Source organism: Papaver somniferum, chromosome 4 (genome assembly GCF_003573695.1).
Source record: "Papaver somniferum cultivar HN1 chromosome 4, ASM357369v1, whole genome shotgun sequence".
Taxonomy (NCBI): Eukaryota; Viridiplantae; Streptophyta; class Magnoliopsida; order Ranunculales; family Papaveraceae; genus Papaver; species Papaver somniferum.
The window spans coordinates 38,747,707-38,769,836 of NC_039361.1; the positions used below are offsets into that span (position 1 = coordinate 38,747,707).

At 36.5% G+C, this 22,130-nt stretch overlaps 4 protein-coding genes and 1 pseudogene across 5 annotated transcripts; 2 read left to right on the forward strand and 3 right to left on the reverse strand.

The window, feature by feature from the left end:
- The first annotated feature begins 800 nt into the window (after positions 1-800).
- LOC113275179 (protein RBL-like) lies at positions 801-5,626 on the forward strand. 2 transcript variants are annotated; one of them, XM_026524627.1, is made up of 7 exons: positions 801-1,127; positions 1,333-1,461; positions 2,229-2,658; positions 2,754-2,852; positions 3,780-4,864; positions 4,961-5,222; positions 5,302-5,626. In XM_026524627.1, the coding sequence occupies exons 3-7, from the start codon at positions 2,640-2,642 to the stop codon at positions 5,511-5,513; spliced, it is 1,677 nt and encodes a 558-aa protein (XP_026380412.1). In that variant the 5' UTR covers positions 801-1,127; positions 1,333-1,461; positions 2,229-2,639; the 3' UTR covers positions 5,514-5,626. The 2 variants fall into 2 exon arrangements, with proteins under 2 accessions (XP_026380412.1, XP_026380411.1); XM_026524626.1 differs by lacking the exon at positions 1,333-1,461.
- Positions 5,627-5,768: 142 nt separating this feature from the next.
- On the forward strand, positions 5,769-9,280 carry LOC113275180 (annotated as a pseudogene).
- A 126-nt stretch (positions 9,281-9,406) lies between these two features.
- LOC113275181 lies at positions 9,407-10,418 on the reverse strand. Its single transcript, XM_026524628.1, has one exon. The coding sequence runs from the start codon at positions 10,404-10,406 to the stop codon at positions 9,426-9,428; it is 981 nt and encodes a 326-aa protein (XP_026380413.1). The 5' UTR covers positions 10,407-10,418; the 3' UTR covers positions 9,407-9,425.
- Positions 10,419-18,911: 8,493 nt separating this feature from the next.
- Positions 18,912-19,903, reverse strand: LOC113272372. Its single transcript, XM_026522217.1, has one exon. It carries the CDS (start codon positions 19,901-19,903, stop codon positions 18,956-18,958), a length of 948 nt encoding a protein of 315 aa, XP_026378002.1. The 3' UTR covers positions 18,912-18,955.
- Positions 19,904-20,407: 504 nt separating this feature from the next.
- LOC113272373 (cationic peroxidase 2-like) lies at positions 20,408-21,600 on the reverse strand. The gene is made up of 3 exons (XM_026522218.1): positions 21,187-21,600; positions 20,935-21,097; positions 20,408-20,829 (listed from the first exon to the last, which is right to left on the reverse strand). Exons 1-3 carry the CDS (start codon positions 21,598-21,600, stop codon positions 20,408-20,410), a joined length of 999 nt encoding a protein of 332 aa, XP_026378003.1.
- Between the last annotated feature and the right edge of the window lie 530 nt (positions 21,601-22,130).

The following is a 22,130-nucleotide window of genomic DNA, read 5'->3' on the forward strand; positions in this document are numbered from 1 at the left end:
CTGGTAATTGTCGTTCGTAGGTGAAGAAGAAGAACTGAGGAGGAAGAAGAGGAGAGGCCGAACAGAGAAAAGAGTGTAGAAAGTGAATGAGGATTATCAGTTATCCTATCTACTAGTATTAGGGTTTCATAATGGACGATTAGGATTAGTTTTATCTAATGGTATATAATCTGCGGGTTTTTTGGGCGGGTATGGGCGGGTATTAGCTTAAACCAACCTCGCACCCACAAACAGCGGGTTTTTTTTTTCATAACCAACCCCGCACCCATAACGGGCGGGTATGGATTAAAAACCCACGGATTTAACGGGTACTGGTAGGTTTGGGTATCGTGGGCGGGTCTTGTGCAGCCCTATATATGACAACAAAATACATCTACGTCTGGAAAATTGCTTTGGTTCCTAGCCGTAAAAGAAATCGCAATTTAAAGTAATTCAAGACAAGTAATCTAATCTCTGAATCAATAATCTAATTAAAATGAATTTTGTTAACCTAATTAAATAATTATTATCATTAATGAAATATGGGTAGTTTAGTCATTACAAAATTATTTGAGATAAAAGATTTTTGATATTACTTATGAATGACTCATTTTTATCTTATTAGGTGACGCCCCTCTATTAAAATCCCTCTTTGAAGTGTGACGTCCCAATATAATAGCCTTCGTTTAGTTAGGGTTGTATTTAGCTATATGTAGTTGGGTTGTATTTACACGACAAGCGGCATTCCAATGCTTCACAAAATGAGAAAAAATAAAATAAAATATTTTTTAAAATTTTGGGCCTTATCAATGTGAGAGGCTCTAGACTAGAGAGTCTAGGCAATAGCATAACTGCTCTGAACTCAAAACGAGGGAAGAGTAAAGTTTCGGTGGAAGTCTGGAAGACGAGGAATTAGTGATAAACAAGAAGAAATTAAGGATTGGGTTTGGTGATTTGAGGATTATATCAATCTATGTTTTGAACTAAATTAGAGAAAGAAGAGGAGGAAGGGCATTTGGAATTATTTTTGGGTTCTGGGAATAGATGATGGTGATTGAAAATAAAATTGATAGTTAGGGTTTAGAAGTTCAATTGAGGCAAAACAAGAAATCAAGATCCACTGCTTCAATCTAAGAGTTTGGTTTAAGGTATTTTTTTTTTCATCCCTAATACATATGTGTTGGTAAGCCCATTTGTTTAGGTTCAAAAGATGATTTTTCTCTTTTCAACAATGAATATGTCATGTGTGTACTGGATTCAGTAAACTTGCATGCACATTCTATCTTTTGATTTCATCGATCATACTTGTTAATTTTTCTTTGTTGAGTCGTTGAAGGAGAGATTTATTTGCAGAAAACTTTTGAGAAATTTTCTTTTCTTCAAATGCACCAAATATCTCGAGCAGTTGTGAAGCCAATTACACTTCTAAATATTTTACGCATCATCAGATGTGGCATTGAATGAACATAAGACTAAGAACAGGTAATAAATCAACTATCACGCATTCAATAGGAATGTTGTTTCATCCACCTACTCATATAGATGAGTAGTCACTGGAATGGATTCAAATGGTTTTTGAAAGTTTCATCCTCCTTAAGCTTTACTGGAACAATGTTTGTCATACTTTGTAATGATAATGAAGAATTTAACTGACAAATGAGAAACACTCGTTTACTTCACCTCACAAATCTATATGCTCTGAGAACTTATACATGTTATAGTTGAAGCATAACTCTTTAAGTCATAATTGACTTCCTTTTGTTCAATCCATTGCATTTTCTACTGTTCAATAGAGTATTCTCTTATCTATAGAAGACAAAAAAACCTGAAACATTACACTTAATCTTCTTTGAATATTCTCCACTCAGTTGAAATCTCTTACGGCATTGTGTTTACTAGATTAGGAAAGTGATGTTTTGCATGTTGTCTTTAGACTGATGATGAATACTTTTTGGACGTTGTTCATTTTGTTCTGTTGCAAAATGTAAATGTTTCTAGAAAATCCAAGTGCAGTTTGATCTTTCCTTTGTATTTGTGAAGGAGATGGAAATGTTGAGTGCATAATTCAGAAAAGTGTGGAAATGTAGTCTGCGCAAAAGTTTTGCTATATAATCTTTAATGTCTTCTTCCTATTTTTAAAGTTTAAAACTGCTTTTGCAAATTTTACTGCATCCCTTGTTAAAAGTGTAGACTACACCTTGTTATATGTCTTTTGTTTACTACAAACTAACTTATATCATCGTATGCAGGTATGTTTATATTAGGAGGGGATAGAAGATAGAACACGTAATAGAAATAGAAGAAAAGAATTGGGGGAAATCATAGATGTGTGATAAGATCAACTGACCAAGGACAAGGAATTTCAACTTTTTGTATTTCCTTGTTTTTCTTCTGTATGAACAACAGAACAACTAATCTGTTTTTTCACTTGTTCTTTTCATTTCTTTTTGTAAGAAAAAGATCTGCAGACTGCAGTACTTAAAAGTCTTGATTCAACTGTTACAAAAATTAGTTTTTTTTAGTTACTTTTGATTTTATTATCGGAAACGGATAACTATAGGATATTATCGAATATCCGTTACGCTTAACGGAACAGATACGGGATAGCCACTATCCGTTCCGATAAGTACCGTTGACAGCCCTATTCAGCTCAGATAATCATGAATGTTTCAATAATCGGTAATTTCTATCAATATTTGACAGTTTCTCTTACTTATGCTTTTCAAATTGATTACTAATTTGCATGATTTGTTTTTGTGTGGGGGTTTGTGAAGATCCTTTGCAGGGAGATTTTCCTGAAGTCATTGAGGAGTTTTTGGAACATGGGGTTATGAAATGTATTGCATTCAACCGTAGGGGAACTCTTCTCGCTGGTAAGAGATTATATATAGTTCATTTTTTAAGTCTACTCTTATTGTAAACTTTAAAACCTAGAATTGTTCTGTTGGGAGTGCAATGTGCAATGTGTAACCTAGATCTCGGTGATGTCAGGCGATGTTGTCTGTTATTTTCTCTGTAAAGTACGTAGAAATTATGCATGTGTTTGCACCTGTTAAACTTAAAGGATGCCAGATTATGTTTCATAGGATGCTTTATTGATCTTTCGGAAGATTTGTGTTGGGTTCTGTTCATCTTAGATTAATATTAAGGATTGTTAGTTGTGAAGCCTTATCAGTTCAAAGGGGAGATCTATGCATATATGATATATGAGGGATTAATTTAGAACTGGTAGGAAACTCAATACATGAATATGGATGTTGGATAAATTCAAATAAGAGAGCCAGCAGTTCCAAATGGCCTTGAGCATCCATATATTTATGCATATATGATATATGTGGGGAGTGTTAAATCTGTAGGATGCCAAATTATGTTTCTATGGTGCTTTATTGATCGTTCGGAAGATTTTATGTTGGTTTCTGTTCACCTTAGATTAACATAGAGGAGTGCTAGTTCCTAATTAAAAATAAGCCTCATTTGTTTATGACCTTAAAGGGGAGATTTATGCATATATCTACATGAAGGGAGGATCATATTAGAGATTAAATTAGAACTGATAGGAAATTGAATACATGAATTTGGATGTTGGATAGATTGAAAAATGATAGCCAGCAGTTTCGGATGGTCCTGAGCTGTAAGCTTCATCTCTCCCACCAGCCTAGTGGTAGTAAAAGAGGTAAACATTGACTGCTTATCAGTCTGTAACTATTATACTGCAGTCAGCGTAATCACTTCTCTGTATTCATGTTGTTGTCGTTCTCTACCTTTTTTGACTAGTAGATGTTTTCTTGTTGTTTCTTCAGCTGGGTGCTCAGATGGAAGCTGCATTATTTGGGATTTTGAGACAAGGGGAATAGCCAAGGAACTTAAAGACTCAGAGTGTAAAACTCCTGTCACAAGCGTTTGTTGGTCAAAGTATGGTCATCACATACTTGTAGCAGCCATTGACAAATCCTTAACACTTTGGAATGTTGTCAATGGAGAGAAAGTAACGCGCATAACTCTGCAGCAGACTACACTTCAGGCTTGTCTGCATCCTGGATCTCACACACCATCCGTCTGCCTTGCATGCCCTCTCTCTTCTGCTCCACTCCTTGTTGAACTAAACACTGGAAACACTAAAGTGCTACCAGTGTCACTATCTGATTTGGATAGTGGTGCTGTTTCCTCCCGCAACAAGTTTTCAGATGGATCTGCTCCTTTAACCCCAACATCTGCTTGCTTTAACAAGTACGGAGATCTAATTTTTGTAGGGAACTCCAAAGGTGAAATACTAATTATTGATTACCAGAAAGTTGAATTATACGGAGTTGTCGTCAATTCAGGTGCTGCTGTTATCAAGAGTATTTCATTTAGTAGGAATGGGCTGTATCTTCTTACAAACTCAAACGATCGCACCATTCGGGTTTATGAGAATCATCTTTCTCAAAAAGATGGAGTTAAAGCCCTTGACGAATTACGTACTAGCTTCGATGATCTTCAGGGTGTTGAGAAATTGAAGGCAGTGGGATCTAAATGCCTAGCACTTTCTCGGGAGTTTCAAGATTCAATAAATAGGATACATTGGAAAGCACCTTGTTTCAGTGGCGATGGTGAGTGGGTAGTTGGGGCTTCTGGTAATAAAGGAGAGCATAAGATATATATCTGGGATAGGGCTGGACATCTTGTGAAGATTTTAGAAGGTCCTAAAGAAGCATTGACAGATCTAGCATGGCATCCAGTAAACTCCATTGTGGTCTCAGTTTCTATATCTGGGTTGGTCTATATTTGGGCGAAAGACTATACTGAGAACTGGAGCGCATTTGCTCCCGACTTCAAAGAGTTAGAGGAAAATGAAGAATATGTTGAGCGGGAAGATGAATTTGATTTGATGCCTGAAACTGAAAAGTTATAAATATTGATTTTGGCCAGCTCAAACTATAGATTTGGGCTTATTCTTTCTTATTTTTTGTTCGTTGTTTGATTATGAAAAGTGGTGATGTAGGTGAAACATTCAGGTGTGAACGAAGATGAAGACGTTGATATCCTGACCGTGGAGAAGGAGTCAGCTTTAAGTGATTCAGATATGTCACAGGAAGAGCTGTGTTTCTTACCAGCAGTGCCTTCTCCTGACGTTCTTGATCTTCAAGACAAGTATGTTCGGAGTTCATCGAAAATGATCGATAGCGATCACTCTGGTTCTCCACTCTCTAATGAGGCTGGTCAGGATGGGCATGGAGTAAAGCTTGATTCAAGTCCAGTAGACGGTAGCTAACTTACAACTTATCTAGATATTATCATTTTGTGGGTAGAAACACATTGTAATCTACAGTTTGTTTATTGCAGCATTAGGTAATTTAATTGCAGATGATACAGGTGCAACTACTGCATCCATGAAGAGAAAACGGAAACTGTCAGAGAAGGGGTTGGAGTTGCAACAGGCAGAGAAAGTGCGAAAGCCATTAAAAAAACCTATCAAATCTTTTGGTGGCAAGATATTGAAAAACCGAAATAAATCTGTTGATGAATATTTGTCTGCAGATGATGAAACTGACTGAGTAAATTAATGGCAATTCTTAACTTCTTAGTTTTGTATCCAATATTATATTATCAGTTTTCCACTTGCTTTTCATGTGGGGAACTTTTCTTAAATGAAAGGTCGATTCAGATATCATTTATGGTTGAGGAACACAAAGATTACAGAACTTCCAGAGGATACATGTTACGTATGGTCATGGTCAGAATTCAAAACTGCCATTACTTAACCATGATTTTTGAGATATGTTGTGTTTCTATTTGTCGCACGATTTTTAATACTTTAGTTTAGTTCCATATCTGAATGTTGTGATGTTGTATAGGCTGCTGATCTATTTGTAGTGATGAGTTCCTTTCTTCCTAAAAGTGGGAAAATTGTGTCTATTGCTGTGTATCCATCTGAGTTTGGGCTTAAGCGTATGGAAGAGGAAGCAATGAAGGGTCCCATTGGCAAAGTGAAGAGTGACGATGACGACGATGATGATGATCATGAAATTGACGAAGAAAAGTTGCGTGCTTATGAGAAAAGTCGCCTCAGGTAATCTCATAACTGCAAAAGGCGCCTATTTCTATGTTATTACTTTCAGTTTTGTTTTTGTATATATCCTGGAGTTAATATTATAACCGTAGCTGTTTCTTAATTTGGAAAAGCCAATCACTATGATGATGGTAAAGTTAGTTTCTGTTCTGCATTCTTGGTGTTGATACTACTTCTACTAGTAGGCACATCATAATGCTTCTAGCTTCTTAACGAGCTTTCTTTGGCCTTACTGCATTGTATTTCTGGATATCTTTATATGCTTTCTACAATCATTTGAACAAGTTCGATATATCATTGATTAAGTTATTGTGTATGTTTAATTTCAGGTATATGCGGTTGTGATGGTATTGGATTCGAAAGAACATCAAATGTGTTGGATCTGCGGTTTATACTTGATTCTATGGAATTTAAGCATCCCCCCAGGGACATCACCACAGAGGTACTATTCTTTGACATTTTCTTTGGACCAACTTATGAAGCGGAACAGTGTTACATGTACATGCTTCTGAAATATTCTGCTATTACGGTGTTTCACTTCTATGACTAGATAACTTTTCAGTTGATGTGTTGGTCATTTCACTGTAGAGTATTAATGCTCACTTCTTGTTTTTCACTTCAGGCACCTACAGACTATGAAGGTATAGATTTTCAAACTCGTGCACTGCAGCATAGCAACCTTGAACTTACGTGGGACGAAGATGAGCCACAACGTATTAAGGCCCTGAAATGAACTTTCAATGCTGACCAGGTTGGTGAATATTGTTATGGTCCTGTTACTGAAGTGATTTGGTTTGGTTCAGTAACTTTGAATTTTACAAGGGATTCGAGGTATAAACTAGTTTGTGTAATTTAATGATTAAGGTCGCCTTGTGGGTTTCTGGTCCATGTATAATTATGTAGGGACTAGTCATTTCATGATAATCTGAAAGTTTAAATTCTGCACGGGACAAGATTGAGATGCTTAACTGAAGTCCCATTTTAAAATTTCCCTAGCATTAGCTATAAATTTATTTCTAAAGCTATGCTGACAAGTGATATCACTTTTATAGCTTGCTGAATCGGAGATGAATGCGTATTTAGCTTCTGATGTAAGCGATGATGATGATGATGAAGATGAGATCGACGCTCAGGATGACCAATCCAAAGAAAAGCTTACTAAAGCAGAGAAGTATCGGGTTCTCTTTGAGAGGGGTGATGAGGGTTCAGATGGAGGAGATGATGATGAGGATGGGAACAAGGATATGGAGGTTACTTTCAGTACTGGATTAGAAGACTTAAGTAAGCGCATTCTTGAGAAGAAAAAGGACAAGGACTCCAAAACAGCGTGGAATCAATATCTTAGAAAGAAGAGTGAGAAAAAGAAGGCAAGAAAGAACGCTTCTAAGCACTCGTCAGAGGATGAGAGTAGTGGCAGTGGTCGAGATGAAGCTGAACAGGATGACTTTTTCATTGACGAATCTTCAATTAAATTCAGTAAGGGGGGTAAAAGTAATCGCAAGGAAAAACAGCTTGAGGATACAGAAAAGGAACATGAAGCCAGCAAAGCAGAACTGGAATTACTTCTTGCTGATGACCAGGAGGCAAACAATGGTTTAAAGGGATATAATATTAAATGTAACAAAGCTAAAGGGAAAAAGTGGAAAAAGGAAGATCCATCTGAAGACAAAATACCCGCGGCTGACTATGCTGATCCTCGATTTCAAAATCTGTTTAAATCTTCTCTTTTTGCGTTGGATCCTACAGATCCACGGTACAAAAGGTATGTAGCTTGCTTTACACACCCAGTAATAAGTTCTCCAGTACCAAATATATCCAATATATACTCACATTTGAATGCTGAATCAAATCCTGTTCAATATATTCTTAGCTAGACGAATTAAGCTGTTCCTTTTGATGACAAATCATTCTTGGGCATTGGAAGGGCTGTAGCCCTTGCTGGGTTGTGATCATCAGATAGAGTAGAACTCTGCATATATATATCCCCCAGAGGTGCATGGCATACACTTGTCCCACTTTTCTATGTGTGTCGTTTACTATATACAACATTGGACCCTGTCGTGTAGCCAAGCTAGTCTTCTTCTCATTGAACTGTATTTGTAACAGTTTGTTTTCTAAAAATGGTTCTAATGGACAAGAATTTGGATGGATTTTGCAGAAGTGCAGCTTATACTCGTCAAGTGGGAGCAAAGAAGCAGAATGGTGTCCACACCACAAGCTCAATTGTCCTCAAACAACTCTGTGCCTGGCAAAAAAGTGGAGGATGACTTGAATTCTGAGGAAATGCCAACTCTGTGCACGGATTATAGATATGGTAGTTGAGATTAATCAGATTGGAGAAACAAATTGGTAAGGAGCCAGTTTGACAAAGAAGAAGACCATGGCAAGCTTGTAATGATCTTTATATCAGGACGGATACTGTTCAAGAAAGTTGTGCTTTCAAGCAGATACTACCATTCACAGTTCCACCGTCATAAAGGGGGGGAATTCCATAAGATAATTTTGTGTAGGACATTACAGGGGAAGGATTTAGACGGGGATTCTGAATATGAGCAAAATAGGGACCAGATATGAGACAGAGCCATTCTTTTGAAACTATCTTGAATCTTACTAGAGATCTCACTGGTAAATGCTTTAAAATATCTATTAAGACATCCATATGGTTCGCGACAGCAGATGCTGCAGTTGATGATAAAGATAAATTCTCAGGAGACAGTAGAACTCTGGATCCAGAGGATCTGTCGCTTCGACAGGCATAACTTGTTGCGATACTCCAAACCTTCCTGCACCAGCTGCTTAATAAAGATAAAACACTGGTGTCCGAAGACATGGCAAGGATCTGAAGACAGAAGCAAAAGTAGAATGTGAAAAAATCTGGACGAATTTAGAATAATTCAGCATCATTTGAATGAGCATTACTATTATCAAGAAATAAGTAAATGCAGTTTCCTAGTCAATTCTGCTAGCATAACTGTGTTATGGGGAAATGGAATGGACATATATTCTTAGATAATTTTGAACGCCAACCTCCAAGTCCAACAAAAATACAGCGCAAAAGCGTAGTGGGAAAACAAGTGATTTGCCAATCGATAAACACGTTAGTTTGCAATCTATTAAAATGTCTACGGAGTGAAAATGTTGATCGAATACTGTATGTTGAACATTTTTGCTATTACAGGAAAACATTCATTCGTATAATGTATTATATTATTTGTTCATTTGTAAAGAAGCTAAATAGAGTAAGGATTCAATCAGATAGACCTTATAAATATTTTTCATTGACGCACAAGGCAATAGTCGTCTACATAAAATATCCAACTTAAAAAGTGCCAAGCAATTATTTGTTTGTGAAAGAGGAACATCACTTCCTCTGCATATCGACTAAATAAAGTTTCAGTTAAGGACTTGGTTCAACTGGCGCAGCTTTGGGTGCTCCTCGATGAGCCTGTGGCGATGGTGGCGGCGGTGGAGACATATGAACTGCAAAAGGGGATGGTGGCGACTGTTTTACTCCAGTTATGGATGCACAATAGCTTTTGATTACATTTGGGTAAGCAGGGTTGAAAGGTATTCCTATTCCCCACCCCGAAACCGATGAGAAAACGGCCGGCAAGCAAGTTTCACTAAGGTCAATGATAGCTTTGCAACATGCTGGACCTAGTCGGAGCTGAAATGTAAACAGAAAATTCAAGATCTCAGCATTGCAACCTTCGATATCAACAAGAGTTGACCAACACTTCTCGATTTCAGGACTGTATGGACCTGGTAGTAGTGGTGGAAACAACCCAGGGATCCGAATGGTATCTAGTTGGGTGGGAGCTAGAGGTTGGAATTCAGTTGTGCCCATTGTAACAGCTGATGCGACAGAGGTGGTTGGTGGTTCAACTGATGCAGGACTGGGTGATTCTAGATGAACCAGTGGCGGTGGAGACATATGAACTGGTAGCGACATTTTCCCTCCAGTTATGGACGCACAATAGCCTTTGACTACATTTGGGTAAGCAGGGTTGAAAGATATTCCTCTTCCCCACCCCGAACCCCATGCGAAAACGGCTGGCAAGCAAGTTTCGCTGAGGCCAATGATAGCTTTGCAACAAGCTGGTCCTAGTCGAAGCTGAAATGTAAAAAGGAAATTCAAAATCTCAGCGCTGCAACCTTCGATATCAACAAGAGTTGACCAACACTTCTCGATTTCAGGATTGTTTGGTAATAGTGGTGGAAACAGCCCAAGGATCCGAACAGTATCCAGTTGGGTGGGAGCTAGAGGTTGGAATTCAGCTGTGCCCATTGTAACTGCTGGTGCGACAATGAGTAGTACCAAAATGGAAAACTGTTTTACCTTGTTAGCCAACATCTCTTCAAAGCTCGAACTCTTCATTTTTACTATTTATCTTTCTTGCTGGTATTGTTATACTATTGTGCACAACTGGAAAGTACTTATATAGTGTTCTGATATATGGTGAAACCGTTCTACTCTTTTATTACAGGTATTAATGTTTAGGTTTGATGAACATCAGTTTTCTTATTCACCTCTAATTCAAATTGTAACCTTTTTTCATTCAGACTGTAATAAAATCTAATTAATAACTATTTAAGTTGTTTTTTCAAACTTTATCCCGCAATGAATGGAAACATGACTTGCATTATCCCACAACACGCTAAAATTACACGACCTGGCACAACTATGGATCAAATCTTGTGCATATTTGATGAAGTGTTGGGGAAGTATTCTACCAGTAACATTCTAAGAAATGTTCTAATCCCAACAAGGACAAATAGTGTTGTTTTCTTAAGAAAACATTTTTGTTTCCAACCATCATCTGGTTTGAATGCTTCAAAAAGTAAAACATCTGGTTTGATAATTTTTTGACGGTCAACTGAAAGTCAAACAACAATTTTTAGAACCCTTTTTCATCAAAAATGGAAAAAAAATGCTGACTAACAAATATGGCATGAACATGACGTAAGGAAATAACAATAGCAACTGAACATATCGAATAAAGTAGCTGAACGAAAATAGAGTAAATTAAGAGTGTCCACCATTAATCTCCCAAAACCAGAAATTGATTGTCAAACACAAGCTAGTGACTTGAAATAGTGATAAACATCGCGCGTCTGGTTCTGCATTAAACCCTCCGGCCCTGGATAATCATCGGTTTCATCGAACGAATAGAGATAGATAATCATCAGGTTTATAATATATTTCATGAATTTTTTTGCCGCTCATATTGTTTGCATCATATGAGATCACCTTGCCATTCAAAGTCTTATCAAATAAATTTTTATGCCAGAGCACCTTACCATCTGGAATTTGTAAAATCAGCTTTGCAGAACCTTCTTCATGCTCAATTAGTAATATACTAAACTTTAAAGCATAACACTTCTGTAACGCACTATGATACACATCCATGTCGGAAGAATCAGGCAGACCATCGTCATACACTTCCGTGTCTGAAGGAGGAAACAGTTCATCGTGATACACGTACAGCTCAGGTTATTAGATATATGTAAGTGTGTCAATAAAGAGTGTGAAGTCAATAGGTCAAGTCAATGTCCAGTATTGTATTGGTTTCCTATTTCTGTTAAGACAACAAATGATTGTCCATAAATACCTTGTAATATTCTCTCAGAGAGTTACCTGAAAATAAACTTTTCTCAATAATATCACTTTTATGTGTTTCTCATGGTATCAAACAGATGATCCTGAGCCACATATTTCAATCATAATTTTTTTTTCTCAATAATCTTTTTCATCCTTCTTACAAGAATCAAGCAAATTTAATACAAAATTTTTCACGATTCAACAAGTTTACTAAAATCTTTTTCATCAGATCTGATTCATCAACAACTTTGTTCTAAAATCTTTACAGATCCAGTTAATGTCAACTACAACAACTGTTTACAGACGAAGAAAACATATGGGTACTAATTCGAATTCCGCTGCTCAAATGGGTAATTCCTATGACTTTGTTTTTCCATTCACCAACATCTCAAACTTTGTTTCTACAAAATTAGGTCCCAATAATTTCTTATTGTGGAGTAATCAGATGGAAACTATCTTGATTTCCACTGATTTATATGGTTATGTGAATGATGAAGTTCAAGAACCTGTTAAACAGGTGGAAATTGAAGGGGTTTTAAAGATAAATCCAGAATGGGTCTTATGGAGGAAAATTGATTGTTTTGTTGTTAGTTGTATGAAGGCAACTTTTACAGATTCGATTTCTGGTGATGTTTTAGGGTTATCTACTGCTAGGCAAATTTGGGAGTTTCTTGAAACTAGTTTTAGAAGCCAATTCATGGCAAGAAAGAGTATGCTTAAAAATCAACTCCACAATATCAAGAAAGGAAATTTAACTATCTTGGTGTACTTACATAATGTCAAGACTATAGCTGCCTCTCTAGCAGCAATTGGAGAAAAAGTAAATGATACAGATTTAGTTATGTATGTTTTGAATGGGCTAGGGATAGAGTTTGATACTTTTGTTATAGATGCTCAAAATAGAGAGACTCCTTTCACATTTGCAGAACTCAAACCAAGATTATTGAACCATGAACAATGGCTTATTGAGCAACAACATACTTCTAGTGCTACTGATGATTCTCAGCATACTACTTCCTTCTATAGTAGAAATGGGTCTAATAATTTCAGTGGTAATGGAAGAGGCAAATCCAAAAATACTGGTGGTAATGGATCCAATAATAATTTCAGTAATAATGGAAGATGCAGTTCTGGTTATAATGCAAGGAATTATGGGTATGGTTCTTATCAAGGAAAAGGATCTTATTCAGGAAGTACTTCATCTCAAGGGAATAATTCTTATCAAGGAAATTCTTCTAATCAAGGTAGCACTTCTGGACAAGGGAATAGAGGTAGAAGAGATTTTTCTATGGTAGATTGTCAAATTTGTCGTAAAAAAGGACATTATGCTAGCAGATGTTATTTTAGATACCATCCACCAACTTTTCAAAATTCTGCAAATGAAGCTCAGCGTGGTCCTAATCAACAAGCCTTTGTCACTTTAAATGAAGAAAATTCTTATTCTGATCCTTCTACTTCAACTGCTTCTCATTGGATATCTGATTCTGGTGCTACTGCACACATGACTAGAAATGAGCAATTGTTGCAGAATACTTCTAACTACATAGGGAAGGATCAAGTGCAAGTTGGTAATGGTAAATCTTTATCTATTACTTCAAGTGGTACTTCAAATATTCAAACAGCTACAACCAATTTCAGAATGAATAAAGTATTATTAGTTCCTGCCATGAAGCATAACTTACTTTCAGTAGCTAGATTCATAAAGGATAATTCTTGTTATTTTAAGTTTTATCCATATGGTTATGAAATTAGGGACTTATATTCTGATGCTATTCTTGCTCATGGTAAAGTAGTTGATAATCTGTATCCTTTTATGCATATGCCTAAAATTTAATATTCCTTTTCTGCAACTTTATCTGCTTCTCCTGTTGTCTGGCATGCTAGATTAGGACATCCATCAAATCAAATTTTACAAAAACTTCATTCTGATAATCAAATTGTTTTGAATTCTTCACTTCCTTCTACTTTGTGTCATCCATGTCAGCTTGCTAAAAGTAAAAAGCTACATTTTCAACTATCACCTTCTCATGCACAACAACCTTTAGCTTTTATATATTGTGATGTTTGGGGGCCTATTGTTTCTTCTCTCAAAGGTTATAAATACTATATTTTGTTTGTTGATGATTTTAGTAGGTTCCATTGGATTTACCCTATGGAACTGAGATCTGATGCTTGTCAATGTTTTCAACATTTTAAAACTCACATAGAAACTCAATTTTCTACAAAAATTCTTGCTTTTCAAGTTGATGGTGCTGCTGAACTTGTTAAAGGGCCATTTCAGGTCTTATTACAATCTAGTGGAATAAATGCTAGAATATCATGTCCTAAAACTCCAGAACAGAATGGCCTTGCAGAAAGAAAGCATAGGCACATTACTGAAATGGGTAATACACTCTTGTTTAACCTAGATTAATTGGGGGCCATCGGAATTAATTGGAGGCCACGCACTAGAGGACAAAAAAGGTCACCAGAAACTAATTTGGGTCACCCCTTATAAAAATATTTTTTAAATGGCTAAAATGCCCCTAAATGATTAGTGTTAAAATTTAATTAATTAGTGATAATCTTAATTAATTAGTGATAATCTTACTTAATTAGAGTTTAATTTTTTTTCCAGATTTTTTGTCTGCAATTTTTAGTCTAACTTTTTTTTTTTTTTTGCCCAGATAGTATGAAAAATCGTCAAGGTATTAAAAATTTTCATTGACGACCCTCAACAGTCGTTAATGTTTAGACTGTTTAAGTGACGACTCTAAACTGTCGAAGATTCATTAATGGCGGAAATGTACGACAACTTTGGGTCGTCATAAAAATGATCAATTCTCTGACGACCCTTTGGAAGGATCGTTACTGTTTTGGTTACGCATTTGACGACTTAAACAGTCGTTAATGTTTTATAAATGTCGTTATAGACTGTTGTTAATCTCTAAAAAGAGTCGTTAGTGTATGACAGTTTAGAGTCGTTATTATTTTGATCATGATGTATATGACGACCCTACATTGTCGTTAATGTCGGTGAAGGGTCGTTAATTGAAGAAAAAAAATATTAATCAAGGGTAAAATAGTATATTCATCTTCTGATTTTTACACCCCTGAAAAATTTTGGGGGCAAACAAAATTCCATGGCCCCCAATTAAACTAGGTTGTTTAACTATTCTTGTCCAAAAGAATTTTGGTATGATGCTTTTCTTACTGCTACTTATCTTACAAACAGAACACCTACAAAAGTTTTACATTTTAAATCACCTTTTGAGGTTTTATTTGGTGTTTTTCCAGATTATGCTTTTCTTAAAACTTTTGGAGTTATTTGTTATCCTAATCTTGCTCACTCAAGAGCAGATAAACTCTCCCCAAAATCAGTTAAATGTGTTTTTACAGGTTATAGCCCTCTTCACAAGGGTTATAAGTGTTACAATCCTGTTACTAAAAAGCTTTACATTTCAAGGCATGTTGTTTTCTCTGAGTCTGAGTTTTATTTTTCTTCCTCTAATACATCTCTAGACTTGGATTCTTCTTTTGAGCAATCTTCTTCTCCTACATCTTTTTCTGAAAATGTTCCTTCTTCATCTTCTTCTGAAGTTGTTCCTTCTAGTACTATAATTACTAGGTCTCAAAAAGGAATTTCAAAACCAAAAATTTATCCAGATCATGTTTCTTATTTGTCTGTTAAACATCACATTTCTTCTACCTATACAACATTATTGACTACTTTAACTGAGCCCAAGAATTTTAAAGAAGCAATCAAAAATCCTGATTGGCAAGTGTCAATGAAAGATGAATATACTGCTTTGATGGATAATGATACATGGAAGTATGTTGCACCTGAGCGTCATATGAATATCTTAGGATCTAAATGGGTGTATAGGATCAAACAAAAATCTGATGGTACTATTGATAAATTAAAATCAAGATTGGTTGCTAAAGTCTATAATCAACAAGATATTTTAATGAGACTTTTAGTCAAGTTGTTAAGTCTCCCACAGTAAGAGTTTTTCTTTGTTTAGCTATTACTTACAATTGGCCAATTAAACAATTAGATGTAAGTAATGCTTTTCTCCATGGATATTTAGATGAGAATGTTTATATGTCACAACCACAGGGATTTCTTAATCCAAATTATCCTCCTCATTATGTGTGTCAGCTTAAAAAGAGTTTATATGGTCTTAAACAAGCACCTAGGGATTGGTTCTTTAGGTTCAATTCTTTTCTTATCAAGTATGGCTTCAATAAGTGTGTTTCTGACAATTCCATGTTTGTGAAGTCTTCATCAGATGGTATTCTTATTTTGATTTTGTATGTGGATGATATCTTGTTAATTGGAAGTTCTTCTAAGCAAATTGATGATGTTATTGTTACTTTAAAGACATAGTTTGCTATGAAAGATTTAGGGGATTTAGCTTTTTTTCTTGGTATTGAAGCTGTCAGAAGTATTGATTCTATTGTTTTAACTCAAAAGAAATATACATTAAAATTGTTAACAAAGGCAAACATGTTAGATTGTAAGCCTTGTGATACTCCAGTGGTCAAGTCTAGTAGACTTTCAATACATGATGGAATTAACTTGATGATCCAGCTGCTTATAGGACACTTGTAGGTGATTTACAATATCTCACAGTTACTAGACCAGATATATGTTTTGTTGTAAATTATGTTTCTCAATTTATGCATTCTCCATCTGATATGCATCTTCAATTGGTTAAGAGAATTTTACGGTATTTAAAGGGTACTATTGGTCTGGGTATTTCATTGAGAAAATGTGATTTGTCAAGTTTAAAAGTTTATGCTGATTTTGATTGGGCTGGGTGCCCTGATACAAGAAGATCAACCTCCGGTTTTGCAGTCTTTTTGGGTTCTAATTTGGTTTCATGGTCTTCTAAAAAGCCACCTACAGTGTCTAAGTCCTCTGCAGAAGCTGAATACAAATGTCTTTCTGTTGCTGCTGCTGAGTTAAAATGGTTTTCTTATTTGTTAGCTGATTTACAGATTGTGGTTAAATCTGCTTTGCTTTTGTGTGATAATACAAGTGCTCTGGATTTGGCATCTAATCCTGTTTTTCATGCCAGGACCAAGCATATAGAAATTCAATATCACACTGTTAGAGAACTTGTAGAGGATGGTTTCTTACAACTTCAGCACATTTCATCAGAGGATCAATTGGCAGACATTTTTACAAAGGGCTTATGTTCTCATACCTTCTCCTAGATCAATCGACAAGCTTGTATGATCTTTACATCAAGATAGATAATGTTCAAGAAAGTTAAGCTTTCGAGCAGGAAATCACCACCACAAATATTCGCAGTTCCTCCATCAAGTGAAAGAAATCCAAAACATGGTTTTGTGTAGAACAATATAGGGGAAGAATTTAGGTGGGAATTCCAAATACGAGCAAAATACGGACAAGATATGAGACAGAGCCATTCTTTTGAAACAATTTTGAATCTAACTAGAGATTTCACTGGTAAACGCTTCAAAATATCTATTAAGACATCCATGCATATTGTTCGCAGCAGTAGATGCTGCGGTAGATGTTAAAAGATAAATTCTCAAGATGCAATAAAACATTACCAAATTCAGAGGATCTGTCACTTGGACATGCATAACTTGTTGCAGAGCTGCTTAATGAAGATAAAACAGTGCTGCCTGAATGTGCATTCAGATCTGAATATTCAACGCAATCCTTTCCTGAGATCACCATTGCAAGGATCTGAAAACAGAAACAAGAGTAATTGAAAAAAAGAATGAGTAGAATGTGAAAAAATCTTGACAAAATTTATAAGAAGAATTCTCTTGTCAATTGAATGAATATTACTATTATCAAGAAATAAGTAAATGCAATTTCTTACTTCCCGAGATTATTTTCTTGTGAATTCTGCTAGCATAACTGTGTTATGGGGAAATGGAATGGACATATATTCCACAATCAACTCAAAAAAGTCTTAAGATAATTTGGAACGCCAACCTCCATGTCCAACAAAAATACTACGCAAAAGCATAGTGGGAAAACAAGTGATTTGCCAATCGATAAACACGGAGAGAAAATGTTGATCTAAAAGCTAGCCAAAATTTTAGAAGTTGGCAATAAAATGATAAAAATTCACGATTAGAATTGTAGGAGCAGAAAATATATAACGGACACGTGTCGAGAGATCTAGGCATAAGTAGCTTAATTAGATACAATTGTTTGTAGGAAATAAGACCTTGCTAGCTCTTATCCTAACTAGTCAGTCCTAAGGGCATTATTGTAACTCGCGTACATCCCTACCCCTTTATAAGGGAAAGAGAAATATGTTTGTAGAGATCTTTTATCTTCTTCCCACAACCTAGAGTTTAACAAGAACTCTATTTTCCTTTAATGGAGTTTGTATGTAACACTTCCGATCATAGTGCAAACCCGTAGATGTAGGCTTCATTAATGGCCGAACCACGTAAAAATCCTTGTGTTCATGTTTACTTTGATGCACTTCTCCTCTTACTTGTTAGTAGATCTTAATCTTAGGTGTTAGATTTCATTGGGTGTGGTTGTTATATTTTTAACAACCACATTCTGGCGCCGACTAAGGGGACCGAGAGTCTCCAATCTGTAGTTTTTAGCTTGGAAGTAGTAGTTCCAGTGAAGTTAGTATTGATCTACCAACTTTTTAGGCTGAAGTGTGAGGGGAAAACATGTAACTTTGCCGGCAGAAAGTTATATTCAGACAACAAACAACAGAAGCAGTGAAGTCTCATGTGTGTAAACCAGAGATGAATACAGAGAAAGCTTCAACAAAATCGGAAACAGAGATACTTCGCCGGACAGCAAGCCTGAAACAGGACGAATCTTCTTCTCATCTATCTCTTATATATCTACAGTTGCATCTGCAGAGAATGTACATACTTGCGTAATCTTGAAGTTGGACTACGTATACTGTATGTTGAACATTTTTGCTATTAGAAACAAGTCAGTGCCTTAAAAGATCAGCCATGAAACTGAAAAATTGTCAGCTGGAGAAGTACAAAGATAACTGAGCCAAGATCGGTTACCCATTTTTAATTTTTGCACTCATGTTCCAGGAAACATTCATTCGCATAATGTATTAAATTTTTTGTTCATTTGTAAAGAAGCTAAGCAGAGTAAGGATTCAATCAGAGACATTAAAAATATTTTTCATTGACGCATCAGGCAATAGTCGTCTACATAAAATATCCTACTTAAAAAGTGCGAAGCAATTATTTGTTTGTGCGTGGTTTGGAGCTTCTAGGTGAAGGGTTCGTCCGTGAAGGTGGTAGGTTGGCCTTGTGATAGAGGAACATCACTTCTTCTGCATATCAACTAAATAAAGCTTCAGTTAAGGACTTGGTTCAACTGGCGCAGGTTTGGGTGCTCCTCGATGAGCCAGTGGCGATGGTGGCGGCGGTGGAGACATATGAACTGCAAAAGGGGATGGTGGCGACTGTTTTACTCCAGTTATGGATGCACAATAGCTTTTGATTACATTTGGGTAAGCAGGGTTGAAAGGTATTCCTCTTCCCCATCCCCAATCGTATGAGAAAACGGCCGGCATGCAAGTCTCGCTGAGGCTAATGATAGCTTTGCAACATGCTGGACCTAGACGAAGCTGAAATGTAATTAGGAAATTCAAGATCTCAGCATTGCAACCTTCAATATCAACAAGAGTTGACCAACACTTCTCGATTTCAGGATTGTATGGTAATAGTGGTGGAAACAACCCAGGGATCCGAATGGTATCTAGTTGGGTGGGAGCTAGAGGTTGGGATTCAGCTGTGCCCATTGTAACAGCTGATGCGACAGAGGTGGTTGGTGGTTCAACTAATGCAGGATTGGGTGATTCTAGATGAACCTGTGGTGGTGGCGGTGGAGGCATATGAACGGGTAGCGACATTTTCCCTCCAGTTATGGATGCACAATAGCCTTTGACTACATTTGGGTAAGCAGGGTTGAAAGGTATTCCTCTTCCCCACCCCGAATTCCATGCGAAAACGGCTGGCAAGCAAGTTTCGCTAAGGCCAATGATAGCTTTGCAACAAGCTGGTCCTAGTCGAAGCTGAAATGTAAAAAGGAAATTCAAAATCTCAGCGCTGCAACCTTCGATATCAACAAGAGTTGACCAACACTTCTCGATTTCAGGATTGTTTAGTAATAGTGGTGGAAACAACCCAATTGTATCTAGTTGGTTGGGAGCGAGAGGCTGGGATTCAGCTGTGCCCATTGTAACAATTGATGCGACAATCAGTAGAACGAGAACGGAAAATTGTCCCACCTTCTTAATCGACATCTCTTCAAAGTTCAAACTCTTCAATTTTACTACTTATTTTTCTTGCTGGTACTGTTATACTATAGTGCACTACAGAAAAGTACTTATATAGTGTTCAAGATATTAATGTTTAGGTTTTATGACCATGCATCAGTTTTCTTATTCACCTCTTAAGTAATTCTTACTGTAACCATTTTTCATTTAGATTGTAGTAAAACCTAATCAATAACTATTTCAGTTGTTTTTCCAAACTTTATCCTGCAATAACTATGCTTAATATCTCTCTTCCTGACAGTGGCATAGTCCGTTGTAGAGAGAAGGCCTTGCAACAAAACAAAACAAAACTAATCTTTGTGGAAGGTTTAGAGTTCCAAATGACTTTTATAGAACTTCACAATTCGATTACATTTTTATTACTTACACTTGACAAATAATTTTGGTACGCGTTAATGCATATCTCTTATTGTACAACATGAAACAAATTCTTGTAAACATAAAACGTAGCCAAGTTAAACTCAATGACTCTTAATTAATGGCAGAACAAATTCTTCGGATCTCGCCTTGTGCACCAGTTTTCACTTCAATATTACTCATTTTCACCATGGACCGACCAAACTCCACGTTGAATCTCAATCCGCTCAAGCCTCTAAATGGACCTGAAAAGCGTCGAACAAAAGTTTGTGTTGTAGCATCATTCCATAACTTCTGATCAGATTCTAGAACTCCTCTTCCGTTCCTCAAGTTTGTGTAATAACTTTGGTCGAATCTGGTTTCGCTGCCAGTGTCTAGTGCTACACGTCTAGATCCATCGCCATTTTCTGGACAAAGATTTTGCAAGGTAGTAAGAAATGTTGGGTTGATTGTGGGATCGGCAGTTCCAGTTCCATTAAAATTGTATAATCTGTTGCTGAAGAATTGACAAGCTGATGTCCCAATTGTATGGGCACCTAGTAAAACCACAATATATCACTGATCAGTAGCTTATAAACGCATAACGGCTCGGTAAAAGGTCATTTCGCTACAGAAAATTATATATATACATATATCCTTACCAACTAAAGTAACAAGATCTTGAGTATTAAGTCCTTTATCGTCAAACTTCTGTAGTTGCCTTTGAATAGAGTCTGTAGCGCGAGGTAGCTCAGCAGTCTCTGATGCTATCGATACCCGACCGTCTAGCCGACCTGTTGGTACTGACCAGCTTGCACCTCCACTCTGCATTATCAGCAAGGATTATTTAGTACGTTAAAAATAGTCGAAAATCTTACAGTATAAATTATTCAATTTTAAAATGGTCTAGTTACCACGACAACAGAGTCACGAGCAGCAATGGCAAGAATATCAGCACAAGAAACGACGCCAGGGCAAGCAGCTTCAAGCTGCGTTTTTGCATCATCAATGACTTCATAACCTGGAATCAGATTATTAGCTATAGAAGTTTTTTCTGTGGAAGTTCCATCGATAAGGATAGATGCATCACATCCTTGAACGAAACAATCATGAAAATGCATTCTAAGTAAACCAGGAGCGATGGTGGGATTTGATCGAAAATGGGTATTGACCGTTGATCGAATAATCGCTTCAGCTCTTGGACAAGAACTCGAGTAGAATCCTACTCGGGTTTGTGCTTGAACAGAAATGATGTTACTGTTCAACATCACTAAAATGTTAACCAAAATACAAAAGAGTGCAACAGAAGTGTGCGTATAGTATGCCATTACAATGCAGTGTGTAAGTCGAGTTGAAGAGAGTTTGTGAATGCTTGGCCACTAAGTGTATTGACTATTGCCTTTTGGTATGAAGTCTTCTTAGAAGGCACGGAGTGCAATTTATAGGAATTGCTTAAAGAGGAAAGTGGGTAAGAACTGAAAAGTAAGTTAAGACGGCTGAGTTGCCATCAACGAAATAATCAAAAACGAATGATTAAAGGAATGCTGACATTAAATGCATGAGAAGTGGAGGGAGAAGAAACTTCAAAGTTTGATTTCTATGTGTGAACCAAATTAAGTGTGCCAGGCCTACACGTTTATAAAGCACAAAACGCTAAATTTGAGCACAACGCGATAGCATCATGTTTTGTTTTTGCTTTGTGCCAGCCAGACGAAACAGCACGCCGCATGGATAAACACGAAGCTAGCACACCACCGCAAACTTAAACTTAATTTTCTAGCATAATGCAGCATGGTCTTGTACATTTTTTTTTATGGAAAGAAAACTGATTTTTTTTATTGAAAACAGTGTACCTGAA

What these genes read in the sequence shown, in the direction of transcription:
- LOC113275179 (XM_026524627.1), top strand. An exon ending in TGATGCCTGAAACTGAAAAG is followed by an intron (nt 4,865 to 4,960) that starts TTATAAATATTG and finishes GTGGTGATGTAG; the next exon opens with GTGAAACATTCAGGTGTGAA. An exon ending in TGATTCAAGTCCAGTAGACG is followed by an intron (nt 5,223 to 5,301) that starts GTAGCTAACTTA and finishes TGTTTATTGCAG; the next exon opens with CATTAGGTAATTTAATTGCA.
- LOC113275181 (XM_026524628.1), bottom strand. Translation starts at nt 10,406, where the DNA reads ATGAAGAGTTCGAGCTTTGAAGAGATGTTGGCTAACAAGGTAAAACAG.
- LOC113272372 (XM_026522217.1), bottom strand. Translation starts at nt 19,903, where the DNA reads ATGTCGATTAAGAAGGTGGGACAATTTTCCGTTCTCGTTCTACTGATT.
- LOC113272373 (XM_026522218.1), bottom strand. Translation starts at nt 21,600, where the DNA reads ATGGCATACTATACGCACACTTCTGTTGCACTCTTTTGTATTTTGGTT. An exon ending in CTCGTGACTCTGTTGTCGTG is followed by an intron (nt 21,098 to 21,186) that starts GTAACTAGACCA and finishes CTGATAATGCAG; the next exon opens with AGTGGAGGTGCAAGCTGGTC. An exon ending in AGATCTTGTTACTTTAGTTG is followed by an intron (nt 20,830 to 20,934) that starts GTAAGGATATAT and finishes TGGTTTTACTAG; the next exon opens with GTGCCCATACAATTGGGACA.